Genomic DNA, 20,210 nt, shown 5'->3' with positions numbered 1-20,210 from the left:
CATGTAATTTTTGGTTTAATTTAGATCCCTTGTCACTTGGGAAGTCTTTTGTTCCTCGTTTTCTTTCATCTGTCCTCCTAAAGATGTATACGCCAAATGGTATTATTCGTATTCATTTTCATATGGTTATGATATTGTATATGCTTATTGCTTCTTAATGGGTGGAATGTTTTACAAATACTTTACATGATGTGTTGAAACTGGCTGTGCAATTTATTTACCAAATAGGTACGCTTATTCCTTTACAGTTTTATATGCATGGTCTTTTGCTTGTGTGTTTAGTGCAGTGGTTTTTCTAGCACTTGCATTAATAACTACATTTCGGCGTGTGCTAATCTGCCTTTGCTAACCCCTGTCGACCTTTCGAAATTGTTTCTTCGCTTTTTGTAATTGATCGAATTCCCTACTTATGTGCTGGTCAGATGTGTTTTGCACGTCGCTCTTGCCGGTTTGCGATTGCTTCAGTATGTATGTGCGTTTGCATGTCTCCTGTGCCGTGAACGTTTTTGCATCAGCCGTGAGTTATTGCACTTTTGATTGCTCTATTTTATTTATGATATTTAAGCACACAGCTGTATTTATCTGGGTGAAATTTGGGAATTTGGCTACCGTATCACTTTCATTTTTATTTGGCAATTAGTATTCAATCATGAACTAATTAGTCTCAAAACGTTTGTCTCGCGATTTTCAACCAAACTGTGCAATTATTATTTTTTCGTCTATATTTAATGCTCCATGCACGTATCGCAAGATTCGATGTAATGACTGCTGTAGCACTTTTTAGAAAAAGTTTTCGGAACTAAACAAGACCTCAAGCTATGCTAAGATTTTCGCACGAGGCAGTATTTCACTCTTAATAAAAACGCACTGACGGTACCCTGTGCTCATTTGAGTAGTATGAATTATGAAAAAAAATGGTTATTTAATTATTTATATGCCGTTGACCCACCATTTTTGATACGCTTCATCAATATAAAACGGCTCCGATTATGAAGGTGAAGAGTAAATGGGCGATCTCTAAACTATTCTTGAGTTCCCATCTAGGTCCCTGAACTTATGAAATCGCAGTTTGGGGTCTCTAATCTATCGTAATGTGTCATCTTAGTCCAATCGTGCTACGTTGATTTGCTAGTACACCAGTTCTGTGAGTAGAATTGGCAGCGAATATTGGGTGAGAACTTTGCAAATTCGCCCTAGTACTTGTTTAGGTTGAATAAGCCCCCTCATCGTCTCTATTTAACTCATCCTCTCTTCCTCCTTTGTTAATCCTCAATTCAACCCCTCTCTCTTCCTTCTCTTTTTCTCGTCTCGTGTTCATCTTTGATGCCAAACGCTACCCTCCAAATCAGTAGCTTGAACCCGTATAGCGTGTTCCAAATTGGGATCCCTAGTATATATCTAATGACCTGCATTCGTGGAGTGGGGTAAACAACTTATGTTATTATTATATATAATAATGGATTGATTTTGATGATCTTGGTTAGATTTACTCCATCGTGGTGGATGCCGTTGGAGTCGAAGAGGCCATGGAGGAAGAGGCAGGAACCGCGGAAGTGGTCGGCCCGGCGGAGGGAGGTAGAAGGCACGGGACTAGGGCCGTAACTGGGCTGGACCAGGTCTTCTCCTAACTGGCTCACCCAGCTTTCTTGGGCGGCAAATCCGAGTGCGCTGACCAAGAACAGGCGGTAGCACCAGAGCACCGTCTCCACGTGGAAAAGTCCAGAAGGAGCTGGCCCGCGCGACCCAGCCGTCCATCACGATCTCGACGGCTAGGAAGTGACCATTATTTTCCAATCGGCCCGTCTCTTTCCCCAGTCCCCACCAACAACCTCCAAACCCCCTCTCCGTTTCCACGCCGCCGCCAACATGTCCACCTCGGCCGCCGCCTCCGCCACCGCCGCGTGGACAACCCTACCCTCCGTCAATCCCCGCCGGTCGTCTTCTGCGCTCAGGCTCCCATCGTCCCTCCGCCGGTCCCTTCCAAGCAGGCTCTTATCATCGTCACCCTCGCGCTCTCCGCTCGTGCCGGTCTCCGCCATGGCCTCTCCCGCCGCCGCCGCCGCCGGTGAGACGGCCTCCAGGAAGAAACTCATCATATTCGACGCGGAGGAGGACCTCGTGGCGTCGCTGGCCAAGTACACGGCGGAGCTGTCGGCGAAGTTCGCGGCGGAGAGGGGCGCCTTCACCGTCGTGCTCTCCGGCGGCTCCCTCGTCAAGGCCCTCAGGTTCTGGACCGGCCTCCGACCGCCAAGTTGTTGGTTTCCGGATTGTGTGGGGTGCCTTAGGTCTTGACCTTTTGGGTTTCGCAGGAAACTAGCGGAGCCGCCGTACCTGGAGGCGGTGGATTGGAGTAAATGGCATGTGTTCTGGGTGGATGAGAGGGTGGTGCCCAAGGATCACGCGGATAGCAACTACAAGCTCGCCTCAGATGAGTTCCTCTCTAAGGTACTCACTTGTTTAGTCAAATCCAACTTGAAAGCTGGACGAGGGTTTCTGTTGATCTGATACTGTGCAGAAATGGGTTCATGATCTGTTTGAGTGATGGAGAATGGAAATGTGGAATTATTTTTAGTAGATTATATACTTTTTTATCGTCTTGTCTTGTTGGACTTATTACTGTCATGGTGTTAGTGATATAGAGTTATTTTGATATAATGAATATTGAGCAAAATGTAGATTTTGGAGATAGTGAGTTGTCTGTCCGGGAAGTCTCAGGAAAAAAAAAACAATCGGTAAGACCGTCTCCAATAAGGAGACCCAAACCTAAAATTGGTAGTGAGAGACCCTAAAATTAGCCTCTATCAGAGTATCCTATACGGGAAATCTATTTTGGGTTGTCCTGAGAGACACAACCCAAATATAGGTATCCTCTCTCCTGGAAAACCCATTTGCAGAAATGATTCTCGTTTGGGTCTTGTTGTTGGAGAAGATGCCGAATACTGTATTGAACATTTTGCCTGTAGCGCTACCCAAAGTACAAATAGGTCTTGTATTTTAGGTGGTGGTGTTGGAGATAGCCTAACGTATGCTTAACAGTTAATACAGTATGTAACGCTGTAGGTAGTCTGCATTCTCATCTTAAAACTAAAGCACATTTCGCTGTCTGCCAAATGTGCTATGTATGGTCGAATTCAACTTGGCTCATATAGTAGATTTCACACAGTTCATATCTTTATTCTCATACATATAAAGCTTAAACAGAAACTTTTTATATTTGTTCTACACTTCATATGAGCTTCCATCTTTGTCTTCCTACAACGTAGGTGCCGATTCCTGCTTAACCAAGTTTATGCCATAAATGATGCACTGTCATCTGCGGGGGCTGCAGAGGACTATGAAACTCGTTCAAAGCAACTTGTTAAGGATGGTGTGATCGAAACGTCTACAGTGTCCGGGTTCCCCAAGTTCGACCTTATTCTTATGGGGATGGGGCCTGATGGCCACATTGCCTCACTCTTCCCTGGCCACCCTGTTGTCAATGAAAACCAGAAGTGGGTCACCTTTGTCAAGGATTCTCCGAAGCCACCACCAGAGAGAATAACCTTCACTTTCCCAGTGATAAATTCGTCCGCACACATCGCCCTTGTGGTCACCGGTGCCGGCAAAGCTGGTGCTGTTCATAAAGCACTTTCAGGAGGGCAGAAGACATCAGATTTGCTGCCTGTTGAGATGGTTTCCCTTCAGGATGGGGAGCTCACTTGGTTCACTGACAAGCCGGCGGTGTCAATGTTGTCGAGCATTTGAAGCCCACGATTGTATAAATCTGAAACTTTCATCTGGAGGGATTCATATACCATTGATGAGAATCTATTTAGGTTCGGCAGGAGATTATGAGGTGTTTATGTACGTATTATATATAAATTTGTGCCGGGGAAATTTGTCTTGGATTACAGTATCTACCCAATAATGATCATTTATGTTTTTTTCATTTGGTTGAGCATATACAGTATCCACCAAATATTTGCTTCAAAATGTTATCTAGCACGTGAATCGTGATGTTTTATAATTCATCTAAGGAGCATCAGATGAAGAGGATTTTTACTCGTATTTGCACTTGCGCACACATCTGTTTCTCTGGGATTTTAAGCACAAGGTTTTTGATGTTCAGTAATTTGTACCTTGAAATTCATGTATGTATATCTGTAAAAAGGTTAATGTGAATTACTTAGTTTTTGTGTGGTGAAATAACTGGAACGGCTACTTCTTGTTAGAGTGGCAAGCTGTATGTGTTATTGAAACATAATTCTGTGGCTGGCTGTCCCTCGCACCTGAACACAGATATGCATGGGCTCTCCTGCATTTCCTTCCTGAAGATTCTCTCCATCTCTCGACTCGTATCGTATGCATCAGGTACCACGCGACAGGCGAATGAAGAACATAATACGTGAGGCAGGTGCATCTGGCATTTCCGCGTGTTAGGTTGTAACGACCCACCATTTTAGCTCATAGTTAATCACAGCTAAGTGCACAGTAAACAAAAATCAATTACAACAAGCTGGACAACTTAGTACACTCTAATATTAAAATGCATAAATCAAATATTAATCCATGGTGGTGTTTATATACACTGGTAGACCAAGTTCACTCAAAAAAAAAAAAAGAACTCAGACCATCATTCTTTTGCATATTAAAATACTTTAGTACACTAAACACTATGCTTACAGTTCACAGTTGGTACGCACGAGGTGTAGCCATACCCTTCTAGAAAGGAACCAACCAATCAACTAGCAGCAGCTCACCAACACAGTGAATTTCTTTGACTAGGCCATGACTGAGATTAAAATACTTTAGGAGAGCTATAGTAGTAGTAGTAGTAGAGGAGGGACTCAGTATAGGTGAAAGGGCCTTGCCTCCATCGAAGTAGCAGTCACTCAGTTCTAGGCTAGCTCCCCACTCAAGGTTGAGGACTCCAGATAAACACCTCGTGCGCTCCTTGCTTGAGAAAAACACCAGCTCTTCCACCAGCACAAGATGGTGACTTGATCACCATGGAGAGCGACATAGGGTGAGAAGGGGGGCGCTGACCAGGAGAGGAAGTCACCAGAGAGCCCAAGTGTTGCAAGCAAATCAGAAGCACTTTTGAAGCAATCAAGACCTGCAAGAGAAGGAGCAAGTGTCCTTATGGATTAACCAATGCACCTGGTGTGTTCATGAACTTAATAAACAAGCTCTTTATAAAGTACTTGGACAAATTTGTGGTAGTTTTTATCGATGATATCCTAATATTTTCAAAGAGCGAAGAAGAGCATGCTGAGCACTTGAGAATTGTCCTGCAGATCCTAAGGGAGAACCAGCTATATGCAAAATTTAATAAGTGTGAATTTTGGTTAGACCAAGTAGCCTTTTTGGGACACAGTGTCAGGGAGAGGAGTTGAGGTAGGCCCAAGCAAGATTGAGTCTGTGATGTCATGGAGTCGACCTACAAGTCCCACTGAGATAAGAAGCTTTCTAGGACTGGCGGGATACTACCGTAGATTTATAAAAGGGTTCTCCCAGATTTCTGCACCACTTACTAAGTTGCTAAGAAAAGGAGTTGAGTTTGTTTGGATAGCAGCTTGTGAGAAAAGTTTCCAAGAACTAAAGAATAGGTTGACCACTGCACCAGTATTGGCCTTACCGGAGAGTGGAGAAGAATATGTAATATATTGTGATGCCTCTAAGTCAGGATTGGGGTGTGTTCTAATGCAAAAAGGTAGAGTGATAGCTTATGCATCTAGGCAGCTGAGGAAACATGAATAAAATTATCCTACACATGACCTTGAACTGGGAGCTGTGGTCTTTGCACTAAAAATTTGGAGACATTATCTCTATGGGTCTAAGTGTGTTCTATATAGTGACCACAAAAGCCTCAAATATATATTCACTCAGAAGGAATTAAACATGAGGCAAAGGAGGTGGCTTAAGCTCATAAAGGATTATGACCTCACCATTAACTACCATCCAGGAAAAGCTAATGTGGTTGCGGATGTTCTCAGTAGAAAACACATTTGTAATCAGCTATCAATTGAAGAGTATTCCTAAGAAGTAACTGTAGCATTGGCTAAGATGGAAATAGAGTTCAAATTGTCAAGTACAGAAGCAAATATTGCAACCATGATATTCCATCCCACCCTGCTAGACCAAATAAAAGAAAAGCAGAAATCAGATGCATTTATTGTAGAAGAAACAAGAAGAATTAAAGCAGAGCAACCATCAGAATTCAGATTGGATGAAGAGGGAGTTCTCTGGAATCACAACAGAATCTGTGTACCGGATGTTCCTGAAATTAAGGAAATAATTTTGAGAGAGACACATGATACACTATACACTATGCACCCAGGGAGTACAAAAATGTACAGGGATATAAAAGGCAATTTTTGGTGGAGACGCATGAAAAAGGAAATTGCAGAATATGTGAGCAAGTGCGACACTTGTCAAAAAGTGAAGGCAGAGCATCAGCGACCTGCTGGATTGTTAAAGCCACTGGATATTCCAGACCGAAAGTGGGAGGATATATGTATGGATTTTATCACAGGTCTTCCCATGACCTTACGCAAGAAAGATGCCATATGGGTTGTGGTTGATCGGCTCACTAAGTCAGCACATTTCATTCCCACCAATCAAAAATATTCATATGACAAGTTGGCTGAATTGTACCTAGAGATAATTGTATCTATCCACGGAGTTCCAAAAACCATAACCTCAGACCGAGGATCAGTGTTCACTTCAAGTTTTTGGAAGAGCCTCCACCATGATTTAGGGACAAAACTCAACTTTAGCATAGCCTATCATCCGCAGACAGATGGCCAAACAGAGCGGGTGAACCAAGTACTTGAGGATATGTTGAGATGTTGTGCAATGAATTTTGGGGAATCATGGGACAAACACCTACACCTAGCAGAATTTGCATACAACAATAGCTATCAATCAAGCATAGAAATGGCACCATATGAAGCTTTGTATGGACGTAAATGTCGATCACCTATTTGCTGGTATGAAGTAGGTGAGAAACCACTACTAGGCCCAAGTTTAGTGAGGGAAAATGATGAGAAGATACAGGCGATCAAAGAGCAACTTCGGATTGCACAGAGTAGGCAAAAGAGCTATGCTAATAAAAGGCGTAGAGAATTGGAATTTGCACCAAGAGATTTTGTGTATCTGAAGGTATCACCAATGAGAGGAGTTCGTCGATTCGGAATAAAAGAGAAGCTAAGTCCTAGGTATGTTGGACAATTCAAAGTACTAGAGCAGAAAGGGACAACATCTTATCAACTTGAATTGCCCATTCAGCTTTCCAAAATACACGATGTATTCCACGTCTCACAACTAAAGAAATGCCTAAGAGAGCCATCTGAACAACTTCAAGACCTAAATATCAAGCTGCAGCAAGACTTGAGCTATGAAGAGCATCCACTAAAAATATTAGAAGTTGAAGATCGCCAGCTCAGGAGGAGAAAAATCCGATTCTGCAAGGTGCAATGGAAGAACCACTCTATCCGAGAAGCAACTTGGGAAAAGGAGGAAGATCTACGCAAAGCTTATCCCAACCTCTTTAAGTAAGCTCGATTTCGAGGACGAAATCTTTATTAAGGGTGGAGGATGTAACGACCCACCATTTTAGCTCATAGTTAATCACAACTAAGTGCACAGTAAACAAAAACCAATTACAACAAGCTGGACAACTTAGTACACTCTAATATTAAAATGCATAAATCAAATATTAATCCATGGTGGTGTTTATATACACTAGTAGACCAAGTTCACTCCACAAAAAAAAGAACTCAGGCCACCATTCTTTTGCATATTAAAATACTTTAGTACACTAAACACTATGCTTACAGTTCACATGTAGCCATGTCCTTCTAGAAAGGAACCAACCAATCAACTAGCAGCAGCTCACCAACACAGTGAATTTCTTTGACTAGGCCATGACTGAGATTAAAATATTTTAGGAGAGCTAGAATAGTAGTAGTAGAGGAGGGACTCAGTATAGGTGAAAGGGCCTTGCCTACATCGAAGTAGCAGTCACTTAGTTCTAGGCTAGCTCCCCACTCAAGGTTGAGGACTCCAGATAAACACCTCGTGCACTCCTTGCTTGAGAAAAACACCAACTCTTCCACCAGCACAAGATGGTGACTTGATCACCATGGAGAGCGACATGGGGTGAGAAGGGGGGCTGACCAGGAGAGGAAGTCACCAGAGAGCCCAAGTGCTGCAAGCAAATCAGAAGCACTTTTGAAGCAATCAAGACCTGCAAGAGAAGGAGCAAGTGTCTGAGGGAAATAAGCCCAAGGTTGGAGCTAAGCGTCATCAAGATTAAGGTGAGGTTCACAAGCACATCTTAGAATATTTCTTCTTCTCTCTACCAAGAACACAAAGCACCTTCTACGGGAAGAACCATCTGTTCTAGAGCAGCACAACAATTAGGTGCTCAATAATATTTTGGGCCAAGAGAGATATGCCAACTATTATCATAACAAGAACATGCATTCTTTTTAGTAGAAAGCTACACATAAAAATACTTGAGCCTTGACTAAAACACTAACACAAGAACATGTACATCTAGAGCACTCAGGCATGTATCTTTGAGTTACAGAGTTGCAGGCTAGGTAAAACAAAAAGAGAGAATAGGAAGAGGTGAGGGGGGGGGGGGACTCACTGTCAGGTTAAGGAGGATTGTTGCTGGAGCCCAAACCCCCGCACATCAGCATGTTCGGGCCTTCTTGGCTTGCCTAGGCGGCATGGCTACTCAGCTCGACACCTCAGTGGAGCACGCCGCCGCCGTCGCCCAACCTGCACACATCACAGAGGAAGAAATCGAAGGAAAAAAATGGTTAGATAGCTGCTAGTGTCCTTGGATTTGGTTTTGAGAGAGAAATTGAGGAGGAAATCAAACCATGGTTGCCGATTCGGGAAAGGTAGCCTGAGCACCATGAGGCCGTCCACAATGTGGGAGTGAGGCCAGGAAAAATGTGGGTCCAGCTATAGTAAATTAAGCATCGGACAAGAGAGCTGTAGTGTGTAAAAAGATAGAACCGGTGCCCCTTCGTACATGGAACCCACAACTTCAATAAAATATTCATTGTCTTCCCCCACAATCCGTTTCACTCGCGCTCTGGAAAAATCCACACTCCTCCTGTTCCTCCTGAAGCAGCAAAGTGGACGCAAAATCCCCCAAATCAATTTGCATGCTCCCCAATTAAAGTCTCCCCTTCGTAGATCTTGCGTCTGTAGGTGTTCCTTTGCTCGGATCTGGCGTCGTCGGTAGGAGGTGGGGCACAAGAGGAGGCGGGGCGGACGGGAGAAGGCAGCCGTGAGTTGGGATGCGGAGGACAAGGCAGCAGAGGCGAGCAAGGGCGCCGACGCGTCCCGTTGCCGCGTGCCCGTCCGGCCGCACACCCATGCCGACCCTGCTCCGCTCGCTGTTGTAGAATCAGTTGATGGTGCCGGCGGTGGAAGGGACGCGGATGGGCGGCCAAGGACGCTGGCGGAGTGCGGTGGGGTGGTGGTCACCTTGTCCATCTCGGCCATGGTGCCCAGCCCCGGGTGGCCCTCCGGCGAGGTCCTCGACGAGCGTTGTTGGACCGACATCGACTACTGCGAGAAGAACAGGGTGAGCCTCGCCTACCTGCCAACTCCAATGTGTGCTAAATTCCTATGTGTGCTAAATTTTCAGAGACATGCATATATTAACGGATACACCAATACATCAAGTAGGTTCAGATTACATAAAAATTATACAAGTAACCTGGTACATTTAAACTACTACAAATTGACCTTCAAGGTTGACCCCCTCCAAAACGCTGATATATATGCTCAACTAAGTCCGCCTTCAAACGACGGTGCATATCTTTATTTCTAATATCTTCTTCTACCTCTAGAGCCCTGGAAAATCCATGAATTGGGCCATGTCCATATCCTGCCAGTGGTGTGGGTGAGCTGCCCTGGTCATACTGATTGTCATAGTCTTCATCATAGCGAACTCTGTAAGAATCCCTTTCATCCTCCACAACCATGTTATGCAGTATAATGCATGCATACATGATTTTAGCCATTAATCGCACTTGCCACATACGTGCTGGGCTACGCAGAATGGCAAAACGAGCTTGCAAAACACCAAAAGCACGTTCCACATCTTTTCTTGCTCCCTCTTGTTTTTGTGCAAACAGTGCGTCCTTGTTACATTGAGGCAAATGAATTGTCTTCACAAAAGTTGCCCACTCTGGATAAATACCATCCGCAAGGTAGTATCCCATGTTGTATTCATTGCCATTGACCGTGAAATGAACTTCAGGAGCCCTTCCTTGTACTACTTCAGTGAACAAAGGTGATCGATTGAGGACATTGATGTCATTGTTTGACCCAGCTACACCAAAAAAAGCATGCCATATCCAAAGGTCGTGTGAGGCAACAGCCTCCAACATGACAGTAGGTCCATGCTGATCTCCACGGGTATACTGACCCTTCCATGCCACTGGACAGTTTCTCCATTGCCAATGCATGCAATCTACACTTCCCAGCATGCCTGGAAAACCTCGAGCTTCGCCTATATGCAATAAACGTTGGATATCTTCTCTAGTTGGTTTTCTCAAGTATGTAGGACCAAAGCACTCAATGACACCTCGACAAAAGTTATTCATGCACTCAATAGTTGTGCTTTCAGCAATCCTTAGATTTTCATCCCACATATCAGCAGGTGTGCCATATGCTAACATCCGCATAGCAACAGTGCATTTGTGCAAGGGTGAAAAGCCCACCTTTCCAAATGCATCACACCTTTCCGTGAAATAAGGAGACCAATTACTAAGAGTCTGTGCAATGTGTAGAAATAGTTGTCTCCTCATCCTATACCTACGTCGAAACTGGTTATCATTGAATACTGGATTCTCTATGAAGTAATCAGACATCAATCTATCTCTAGCAGCACCACGATCTCTTTCTATGTGCCTTCTTTGAAACCTCCTGTATTGAGTAGGCGTACCTCTAATTTGTGCCTCAATCTGACGTCTAATTTGTGCCTCAATCTGAGCCTCCATTGGATCATTTATGAAGTCCCAAAAGAACTGATTGATAGTAACACTACTATTAGAATCTTCAGGGATTTCTGTTGAGCCATTTGGATCCATGGACACCAATGGGGTGGAGAGTTTCAGCTAGCTGAAAGAGTGTCGGAGAGTTTCAGCTAGCTGCAAGAGTGTTGGAGAGTTTCTGCTGACTGAAAGAGTCTTTTGCCAATGGTTCTTGCACTGAGTAGCACTTCTTCTCTGTTGTTTGGGTGCATGCATGTTGTATTCTGCTGCAACATCCTTCCAATACCTATCTCCCCTTCTATCAACTCCAACAACTAGATCTGTGGAATGTTTTATCCAAGCACTTACTAGCCGTAGATTTTCTTCTTTACCCCAATGTACACGCCCTTCTCTCTTTTCTAACTCATCAGGGCTGCTCTCACTCCTCTCACTCCAAACTGCTACTTCGACAGGATCTGCACCAAGTTGCTGCTCTTGGGACACTGGAGAAGCTGAACCAATCGGGCTACTCTCATCACCTCGCGAATCGGTGGCACGGCTACCTTGAAAAAAGGATATGGACCCAACCGGTGAAGCTTGACTGCCTCCTTGTGGGTGTTGTCCCACACCCACAACACCCTGGTACGAACTCCCAGGATATCCTTGTGTGAATGAAAATTGTGGGTAATTTGGCTGGGCTCCAAAATGATTGAATATTCGTGGATATGGGTGGTGGAAATTTGGAGGAAATTGTGGTGGTGGATAGCTCATGGGGTATTGGGGTGAGGGGAAATGATGCTGTTGACTAACCTGTTTTTCTGGATCAACACTTGTGAATGCAGAATTCATCAGGTTTGTGAAAGACGAAGTGTTGTCCATGTCTACACAGGAAGGCAAATTTGTGGAAGGCAGATTTGAATGAGTGCTTGTGTATGTGTTGCGGTGTTACCCCTGTATATGTATATATTGGGTAGTGGTCTGGGTGCTGGGAGGAGAGCGTAGTGGTCTGGAAGCAAAGAACGGTCATGTGACCGTTGCCCTCTTGAAGGCTCAACTGCCAACTGCTTGTACAGTAACTTAATAATATTTAAAGAAGTTGGAACCGGCGCAAGTACTTTCACCGCTCTACTTTTTTCTGGCCTCACTCAAGAGTTGGCAGCACTCCCACAGTGGTAGGAGCGATGCTAACTTTTTCTCTTTCCTTTCCTGGCAGCACTTTAGCAACACACTGTGGAGGGCCTGAGTAGCAGGAGGGGAAAGATAGAGAGGAAAGAGAGGGAAACGAGAGGATACTGGATGGAGAGATGTGCGTGTGTCTGTTGATGTGCTTTTGGGGCTGCAAAGTAGTAGTAGTACTGAGCAGTGGATGACTTCAATTAGGTGCAGGTGCAGCTCACGTGAGAGTAAAAAGGGACTTAACAATATACTAAACTAATTCAATGATTTACTAAGCATAGCTATACAATATTCCTTTATAAATCACAGCTTAATTGATACTAAGGACCCAGAAGCTATTTCCTTGACTGTAGGATGAACACATGGCTACGTATGTGCTAAGTATATATATATATACTCTCTTTTTTCATCTTGCTAAATATCAATATATATTTATACTAGTTACAGGAAGGAAGCAAAGTCAGGCGTAGGATCCTTGATCATTTTCTCCTTGAGTTTTTATACAAAGTTTAAGAAAATAAAAGTAACCTGCATTAAATATTATTTTCTGAAATTGACTATGGATGGATGACATTTGAATTTGATGACATGGGGTTAGTTGATGGAGCAACTAATTCCCTACTGTATATTTGGATGGAAAAGTTTGGTAGGACTAATAACCAACTCTCACTTGTGTTATTGGGCCGTATAAATTCGTGTCAACCATGAACTCGTTTGGGACGGGTCGATTCTAGTACCCATGTAGTTGTTGTATAATCCCTATGGTAAGTGAGGAGAGGGTTGTGTGATGAAATCCCCAATCAGGTGTCGATGAAGTACACCTAGGCGCATATATTAGCGCACGTGGATAGATGTGGATGTATAATTATACAAAATGGGAAAAGTTCGGTGTCTTGACCATGAGTCGTACCAAAGAAAGTGCGATGAAAAATTGGTTAAGGTAATTATGGCTAAAGTGATACAAACCTGCGCAAGGTAAAATCATGAATTCATGTCATGTCTCTTGGATCAGAGGCTACGGGACCCTATGGGTGGCTCTTTCTCAAGATACAAGTGATAGTAGTGTTGTTTTTAAACTAAACTGACTTTTTCTACGGATGTTATTTGAACAACAAGATGATATATTATTGATCATTTTGAGATGTTTAGATTGCATTGCATTGATATTTATATGCTTGTTGAGTACGTTGTACTCACTCTTGTTAACTCTCTCTCTTCAGAAGATCCTCAAGAATGTGCATAAGAGTCTCTAGATGATGGCTATGCCTATGTAAATTGGGATGACTATGATGAAGCTAGTCGGGTTGCTGCCACCTCCTATGGTGGATGAGATGAATAAATGATCTCCTTAGTTCAGTTATGTATGTTAATGGCGATATGTCTTTGTCGCTCACTTGGTAATCTAGTTTGGACCTCTATATGTCGAGCTTGTAATAATACGCAAACTTACAACGCTTTTTTAAAGACTTAAGTGTGTAGAATGGTATTGTAATAATTATTAGTACCCTCTAGCTATTCTCCGTTGCCAACTTTGTTATGATTTATTAGTCGATAAATCTTGTATCTGTTGGGTGATAAATCATAGGCCAGAGTTATTATTTAGAGTGGTAATGACCTGGGTCTCACACAGGTTCAGACACCGCGCTTATCGCAGCGTGCCTGCGTACGTAGCTCTGACCATGCAGACATGTACAGAACTTCATCAGCAACACATGAGTCGTGACCACGGGAGTCAATTGCCCCGGCGCCGGCCGTCTCTGGAAACTGGAAAGAGAGGGGACAATGAAGAGAAATCTACGCGATAACCTGATTAATTAATAACTCGTGGATCCCAAGTTCATGTGACTCGCCACGAGCGATCACGTGAACACGCAGGGAGAGAAACAACCGAGAACATGCCGCCCGGGCGGCGTCATACCGTCATGGGCGCCACGAACGATGCCGCAGCCATGTCCCTTCCTTCGCCGCCCGGTCTCCGTCCTGTCGCACGGTGGTGCCTTCGCCGGCGTCGGTAACTTCCGGACGGTCAATGTTTTGAGGCAAAGAATCAGCTAGCCCAAACCAGCCAGCCAACAGTATTTTTCTCTTACAATAAACTAGCATCAACCAACCCAAAGCAGCCCAGAAACCAACCAACGAACAGGCCGAGAGACTTGTCGAACCCTCTTTAGTCTGACCATGCTTTGTTCTCGAAAGTCGAAACGGGGCGTTCTCTGCCGGAGAAACGGCGGCGAGTGCACAGAGAAAAAGACGGTCGGTCGGTCGATCGATCTCGTGGTGGGTCCAAAGTAACGAGCCCAAAATCATGCTGTATGTTCGGCAGTGCTTTAATGGGCACAAATGCACAAGATCGGGTTGACTATGTCATTGCGTACTCCTAGTACAATCAACTTGAGTTTATTTATATTTGTATTCAAATTTCGTCAACTCGAGATCGCGTTGGTTCCAATCAGCGATCATCGACAATGGGATGGAAAACGGCTCAGTCCATGGCTCCGTTCGTTTTTCTGAAAAGTCATGACTAAAAGTATTATTCACTGATCTGTTGTAAGAGATTTTTTTTTTTTGACCAAGTCTCCTGTCGTCTCGTTGACGTATTTTTTTTATGCAATGACCAAGCGCGGATAGATGATGTGGGTTCAGTTGACCGCATCCACCTATAAGCTCTGGATAAGACGCTTATTTTCCTGCACATGCCGCATGCGCGACGTAATTAGCAGAAAAACAAATATTATCTCGCACAGGGTGATGAAAGATACGTACATCACTCGCTATCTCATCCGACGAAGAAACCAAGACCAACTCAAGATATCGACAGATGCCAAACAAAATCTTGCTTTTATCAGTATCCATATATACAAATATCACATAAAACACAGAATGGTAAAGCTCAATAAACAAGAAAAATATATCTGTTATAGTTAATAACAGGTCACACTTAGGCCCCCTTTGTGTCGTCGAGCTCGAGCTCCAACCGGCTTCGGCTCTAGCTACGGGCTCTGTTCGGCTTACCTCATATATTTGACTTGTTCGACTTTTTTTTTTAACTTCTCTCACAACAATTCAGCCAGAACAATATTTTTCAGTCAGTTTCAGCCAAGTTTCGAACTAACGAAAGGAGCCAATCTAATTAATATTTATTATGTATAAAATATTAATATTTTTTATGTATTTGTAAAATTTGAAGTGGTTTCACCTCTCGAAAAACAAGATGTTTATTTCGTTTCCAGAGACAGCACGCAAGGCATGGTAATCCACGCAGAATCTCCAGGAGCTATTATGTTTTTTGACAAGTAAAACAGGAGCAGAGAACGCTGAGGTACTCGGACGGATCACACCCATTTGCAGCATAGCGGCGTACTGGGATTCCAGTTCATCTTTCTGTAGTTGTGGGTAGCGGTAAGGCCGCACGGCCACTGGCACCGCATTTGGCACGAGATGAATGCGGTGATCACAGGCGCAAGAGGGCAGCAAGCCTTCGGGCATGGCGAACACATCTTCAAATGAGTTGAGGAGCTTGTCGAGCAAGGTTGTTCCGGTGTTGCGGCCCGCGTCGTGGACAGCATGGAGGCGACGAGTGGACTGCACGTCATAGCGGGTTGAGCCGATACCGCGCCAGAACACGCGCCGTCCTGCCTTGGTGAACGCCATGCACAAGTCATCAAAATCCCACAATATCGGTCCGAGGGTGCGCAAGAAGTTGACACTGAGAACCATGTCCCACCGGTCCAATGGAATAGAATAGCAGTCGACTGAGAAGACTTCTTCGGCAATGCGTATGCCGACGTCACGCACGAGCCCCTGGCAAGCGACGCGGTCACCATTTGCGACCGTGACACCGACACCTGGGCACAGTTCAAAGTGGATGCCAACACGACGTGCAACGTCCCCGTTGATGAATGTGTGAGTAGAACTGGAATCAAGCAACGCCACGCACTGCACGTTGCCAACTTGGACGTAAACCTGCATAGTATCTTCAGTCCTGATGCCTGCAATTGCCGATAATGATATGGTGGGTTTATCTTGGCCGGCGTCTGACGTTTGTTCATCCTCATCGGACTCTGGCTCCTCCACAATATAATCTGTCACTTCAAGGTAAAACAGACGCGGACACTTGTGTCCTTTCATGTATGGTTCATCACAGTTGTAACACAAGCTCAATTTGCGGCGATCTGCCATCTTTGCCGGCATGAGACGCTTGAAAGGCCAGCTTGGGAATGACGCTGAGGCTGCTGATGGCGGCGTAGCGCCCCCTGTCGATGGTAATGCGGTCTGTCCAGCCAGAGCATGTCGAGGAGGACTACTCGGTGGTGCTAGGAGTGCGAGGGCCGCTGATGCATGGCGATGCTCATAAGCCCAGCCAAGCGCATGGTGCGGTGCAAGTCCTGAAGGTCATGTAGCTCCACGTCAACCCGGATATACTCAGGGAGGCCCCCGGTGAACAGTTGTGCTTGTTGTAGTGGCGCCAGATGTCCCACGTGCGCCAAGCGCGCCTGGAAGGCTTCCATGTAAGCATTGACGGAGGCACCGAACGGTAGGTGAGCGAGGTCGGCAAGATGGTTGGTGGACAGCGCCGGCCCAAAATGCTGGTGGCAGAGCAGACGAAAGTTGGCCCAGGACGGGCGGCCGGAGTCATGTTCCAACAATAATACCATTGCTGTGCAGGTCCCATAATGTGGAAGGATGCGAGCCAGACCTTGTCCGCCTCACGAGTAAGCTGGCCACGGAAGAAGGACTCGCAACGGTTGAGCCATCCGAGCGGGTCTTCTTTGTCGTTGTACGTGGGGAAGGACAACTTATGGAACTTGGGAATGCCCTGGCTGTCGCCATGTTCCTCAGGGTGATGGCGCGGTTCATGCACCATCGTAGCAGAAGAGTAGATCGGTCCGTTTAGGATGGAGGACAACAATGGTACCGGTGACGGTGATGACGAAAACGGGATCGACTGGATCGGAAGCCCCATCGAGGATGGCTGCGAGGTGACGCCAGCAGCCATGGGCACCGGAAGCAGCGCCATGGACCCCGGTAGTGATGGCGAGGGCAGGATCTCTGAGACGACCGGCTCTGACGCCAGAAAGCCCCCATACCCCGGCATGCCATATTGTAGGAGCGACGTGGTGGAGTACGGTAGGCGTGGTGGCGTCGAAGGACCAGGATAGCTCTCGACAGTCGCTAGTGAAAGTGCATCTAGCCCTTTAGTGAGTTTTGGATGATTGAATGACAACATGATTAAAGAACTAACCTGTTTGCTAAGTGTGGACAGGTAATAGGTTATCTCACAGGTACTTAATGAAAGCCAAAATGATGTGTTATTGTGTAAACAATCTAGTTCAAGCACAAGACAACAATGCAAATAGAATTCATACAAAGGCTTATTTATTGTGGGATTTCCATGTTCTATGTGAAAGCAAGCTTGTAAGAATTAATTAATGAGACATAAGGGATTGCATATGGATTGGTCTCATATTTGAAGCTTGCTAAATTGAAATGAAAAAGATAATAATACATATGAATGAATGATTCAACACAAGATGTGACTTAATGGCTTGAGATGGTGAAGATAGCAAGGAAAGGCTTCGAGGTACTAAGCAAGGGTGAAGGGCAAGCGACGGCTTGGCGGCCGAAGAACCTAGCTAGGGTGAAGAAGAAAGTACTTGCATTTAGTTGAGGTACTAATCAAGCTTAGATGGTCATATTGATGTGAAGGATCAAATCTATATTGGACAAGTTGATTAAAGTGACTTGATGCATTTGGAGTTATTCATATTTGATGAATGGAATCAAGTCACGTGCTCAAGATGGCTATGCTCAATTGACAAGATCAATATTGACATGTTGGCACCCTCACTTGATGAAGATTGAAAGACACGGCATCAATTTAAAGAAGATCAACTCAAAAGATTTAATTTCGTTTTTCTTTTGATCTTGAGTTAATAGGTATGCCGTACTATTAAGAGGGATGCAAGTTTAGGTGGTCTGAGGAAGATAGAGTGCTCAAGCATTTAAATAAAATCAAAAGAGAGACACTCTAGCACTTTACGAGCACATAGAATAATTTTCTGTGACTGTCGGTGTCGGAAGTCCCGACGTAAGCTGGAACTCCCGACAGTCGGAAGTCATGACTCATGCCGGAAGTGCTGACTCCCAGTCACTGCCTGTGCGGTGACTGTGGACGTCGGAAGTCCCGACGTGAGTCGGAACTCCTGACAGTCGAAAGTCCCGACCCAAGCTGGAAGTCCCGGCATCGATGGTTCTACTGACCTGTTGACTGTGCCCGTCGGAAGTCCCGACGTTTGTCGAAAGTTCCGACCGTCGGAAGTCCCGACGTTCGTCAGAAGTTCCAACGTTGGCTGTCTCGAGTGGACTTTGACCTCGCATGAACAGTGTTTTCTTCATACGTCGGAAGTCCCGAGATCTGCGTCGGAACTCCCGACGTAGATCTGAACGGTTAGATTTTGCCTTGGAGTATATATACCCGTCTCCTCCATTCTAACCGTTGCCCACTCATTTCATTGCAACGAACACTTGGCCAAAACAGCCCCAAGCATTCTAGGCTCGCCACTCTTCTCTCCTTTGCCTCCAACTTCAATTCCTAAAGGGTTTGAGTGATTGGAGAGTGGATTGAGTGAGAAAAACACTTTGAGCAAGCTTGAGCACTTGATTTCTTCGTCAAGCCAGTTTGATTTGCATTTGTTACTCTTGGGGATTTTCCCCTAGCCAGCGAGGCGTTGCCCAAGAGCTTCCATCTTATGGAAGAGCCTTGGGAAGTTTGTATTACCCTTGTTTTCTAGTGAAGAAACTCAAGTGACCTTTGTGGTATCCTTGAGTGAGGCAAGGAGGTGGAAGAGACTCCGACCTAAGTGGTCACCTCAACAACGAGGACGTAGGAGCTCCTTTGTGGGGCTGCCGAACCTCGGGATAAATTCTTGTCTCCCGTGTGCTTGTTGTTGTTGTGATTTGCTCGAATTTACATGTATTTGGTTATCTTCCTCTCTCTAGCTATTTCTTAGGGTTTGGGCCTCGATCTACGGAGTGGTGGCTTTTCAACGTCAAGAGAGTGACCCAACACCTTACCTTACCACTAGGAAGTGGGTTTGTAAGTTATCGGCATCACAAAGTTCATTTTAGCACTTGTAGTTCATTTCCCGTAGGGGTCGGAAGTGCTGACAGTTTGCGTTGGAAGTTCTGACCCAAACTGTCGGGACTTCTGACACGTCGGAAGTTCTGACCCAAACGTCGGGACTTCTGACACGTCGGAAGTTCTGACCCAAACTGTCGGGACTTCCGACATTAACTGACTAGTGCATTTTGATTCAACTCTTTGGTTGCCGTTGTTTGGCTCCCTAGGTTTATCTAGTATCTTTTATATACTTTGTGGCTAACTTGTGAGGGGTTGTATTAATTTGATTTGGAGTTTCCATTGTGGAAACTCCTATTACTAATCGTTTCCGCTTTTAAAGGTGTTGATTTTTCAGAAACGCCTATTCACCCCCCTCTAGGCGACATCTTAGATCCTTTCAATTGGTATCAGAGCTAGGTTCTCACCTAAAGCTTCACCGCCATGAGAAAAGGATGTCAACGCCTATCGAGTTAGAGCCGATGCTTCTCCAAAATGACGGTTCAAACTTTCTACCTTGGTCAATTCATGTACTCAATGCTTTTAGAGATATTAGTCCTCTTGTTGAGCATATTGTGTTTGCAAGCATACCTCTTCCTATAGTTGATTGGAGCAACTATAAGAATTTATCAAAAGAGGAAGAAATATGCGTGCAACTAAATGCTCAAGCTATTAATATCATTTTGAGTACATTGAGTGCAGAGGTTCAAGATGAGGCAATATTCAATGGACAACCACCTCCGGAGAGTGCTCATCTCATTTGGACCAAACTCATTGAGTTATATGGAAAATCCAAATGCGATGATGCACTTGAGGTCGATTCAATGGAAAATATGTCCATTATGTCTTCATGCAGCGAAGAAGCCTCACAAGATCTCAAGAGCGCCGAGCCGGAGCAAGAGGTGCAAGCCGAGGTGACTGCGCTGTCT

The 20,210-nt window shown here is 44.9% G+C and overlaps 2 protein-coding genes across 2 annotated transcripts; one reads left to right on the top strand and one right to left on the bottom strand.

Moving 5' to 3' along the window:
- The first annotated feature begins 1,584 nt into the window (after positions 1-1,584).
- Positions 1,585-4,120, top strand: LOC136502136 (probable 6-phosphogluconolactonase 3, chloroplastic). The gene is given in 4 exon segments (XM_066497607.1): positions 1,585-2,225; positions 2,310-2,445; positions 3,264-3,278; positions 3,280-4,120. Coding segments are annotated over 4 exon segments (975 nt in total). The 5' UTR covers positions 1,585-1,866; the 3' UTR covers positions 3,745-4,120.
- Positions 4,121-9,758: 5,638 nt separating this feature from the next.
- Positions 9,759-11,105, bottom strand: LOC136500074 (uncharacterized). Its single transcript, XM_066495496.1, has one exon. The coding sequence runs from the start codon at positions 11,103-11,105 to the stop codon at positions 9,759-9,761; it is 1,347 nt and encodes a 448-aa protein (XP_066351593.1).
- Between the last annotated feature and the right edge of the window lie 9,105 nt (positions 11,106-20,210).

The sequence above is a fragment of the Miscanthus floridulus genome, chromosome 13, assembly GCF_019320115.1.
Source record: "Miscanthus floridulus cultivar M001 chromosome 13, ASM1932011v1, whole genome shotgun sequence".
Classification (NCBI taxonomy): Eukaryota; Viridiplantae; Streptophyta; class Magnoliopsida; order Poales; family Poaceae; genus Miscanthus; species Miscanthus floridulus.
Note: the sequence above shows the minus strand (reverse complement) of the source record. Positions and strands in the feature narration are given on the sequence as shown.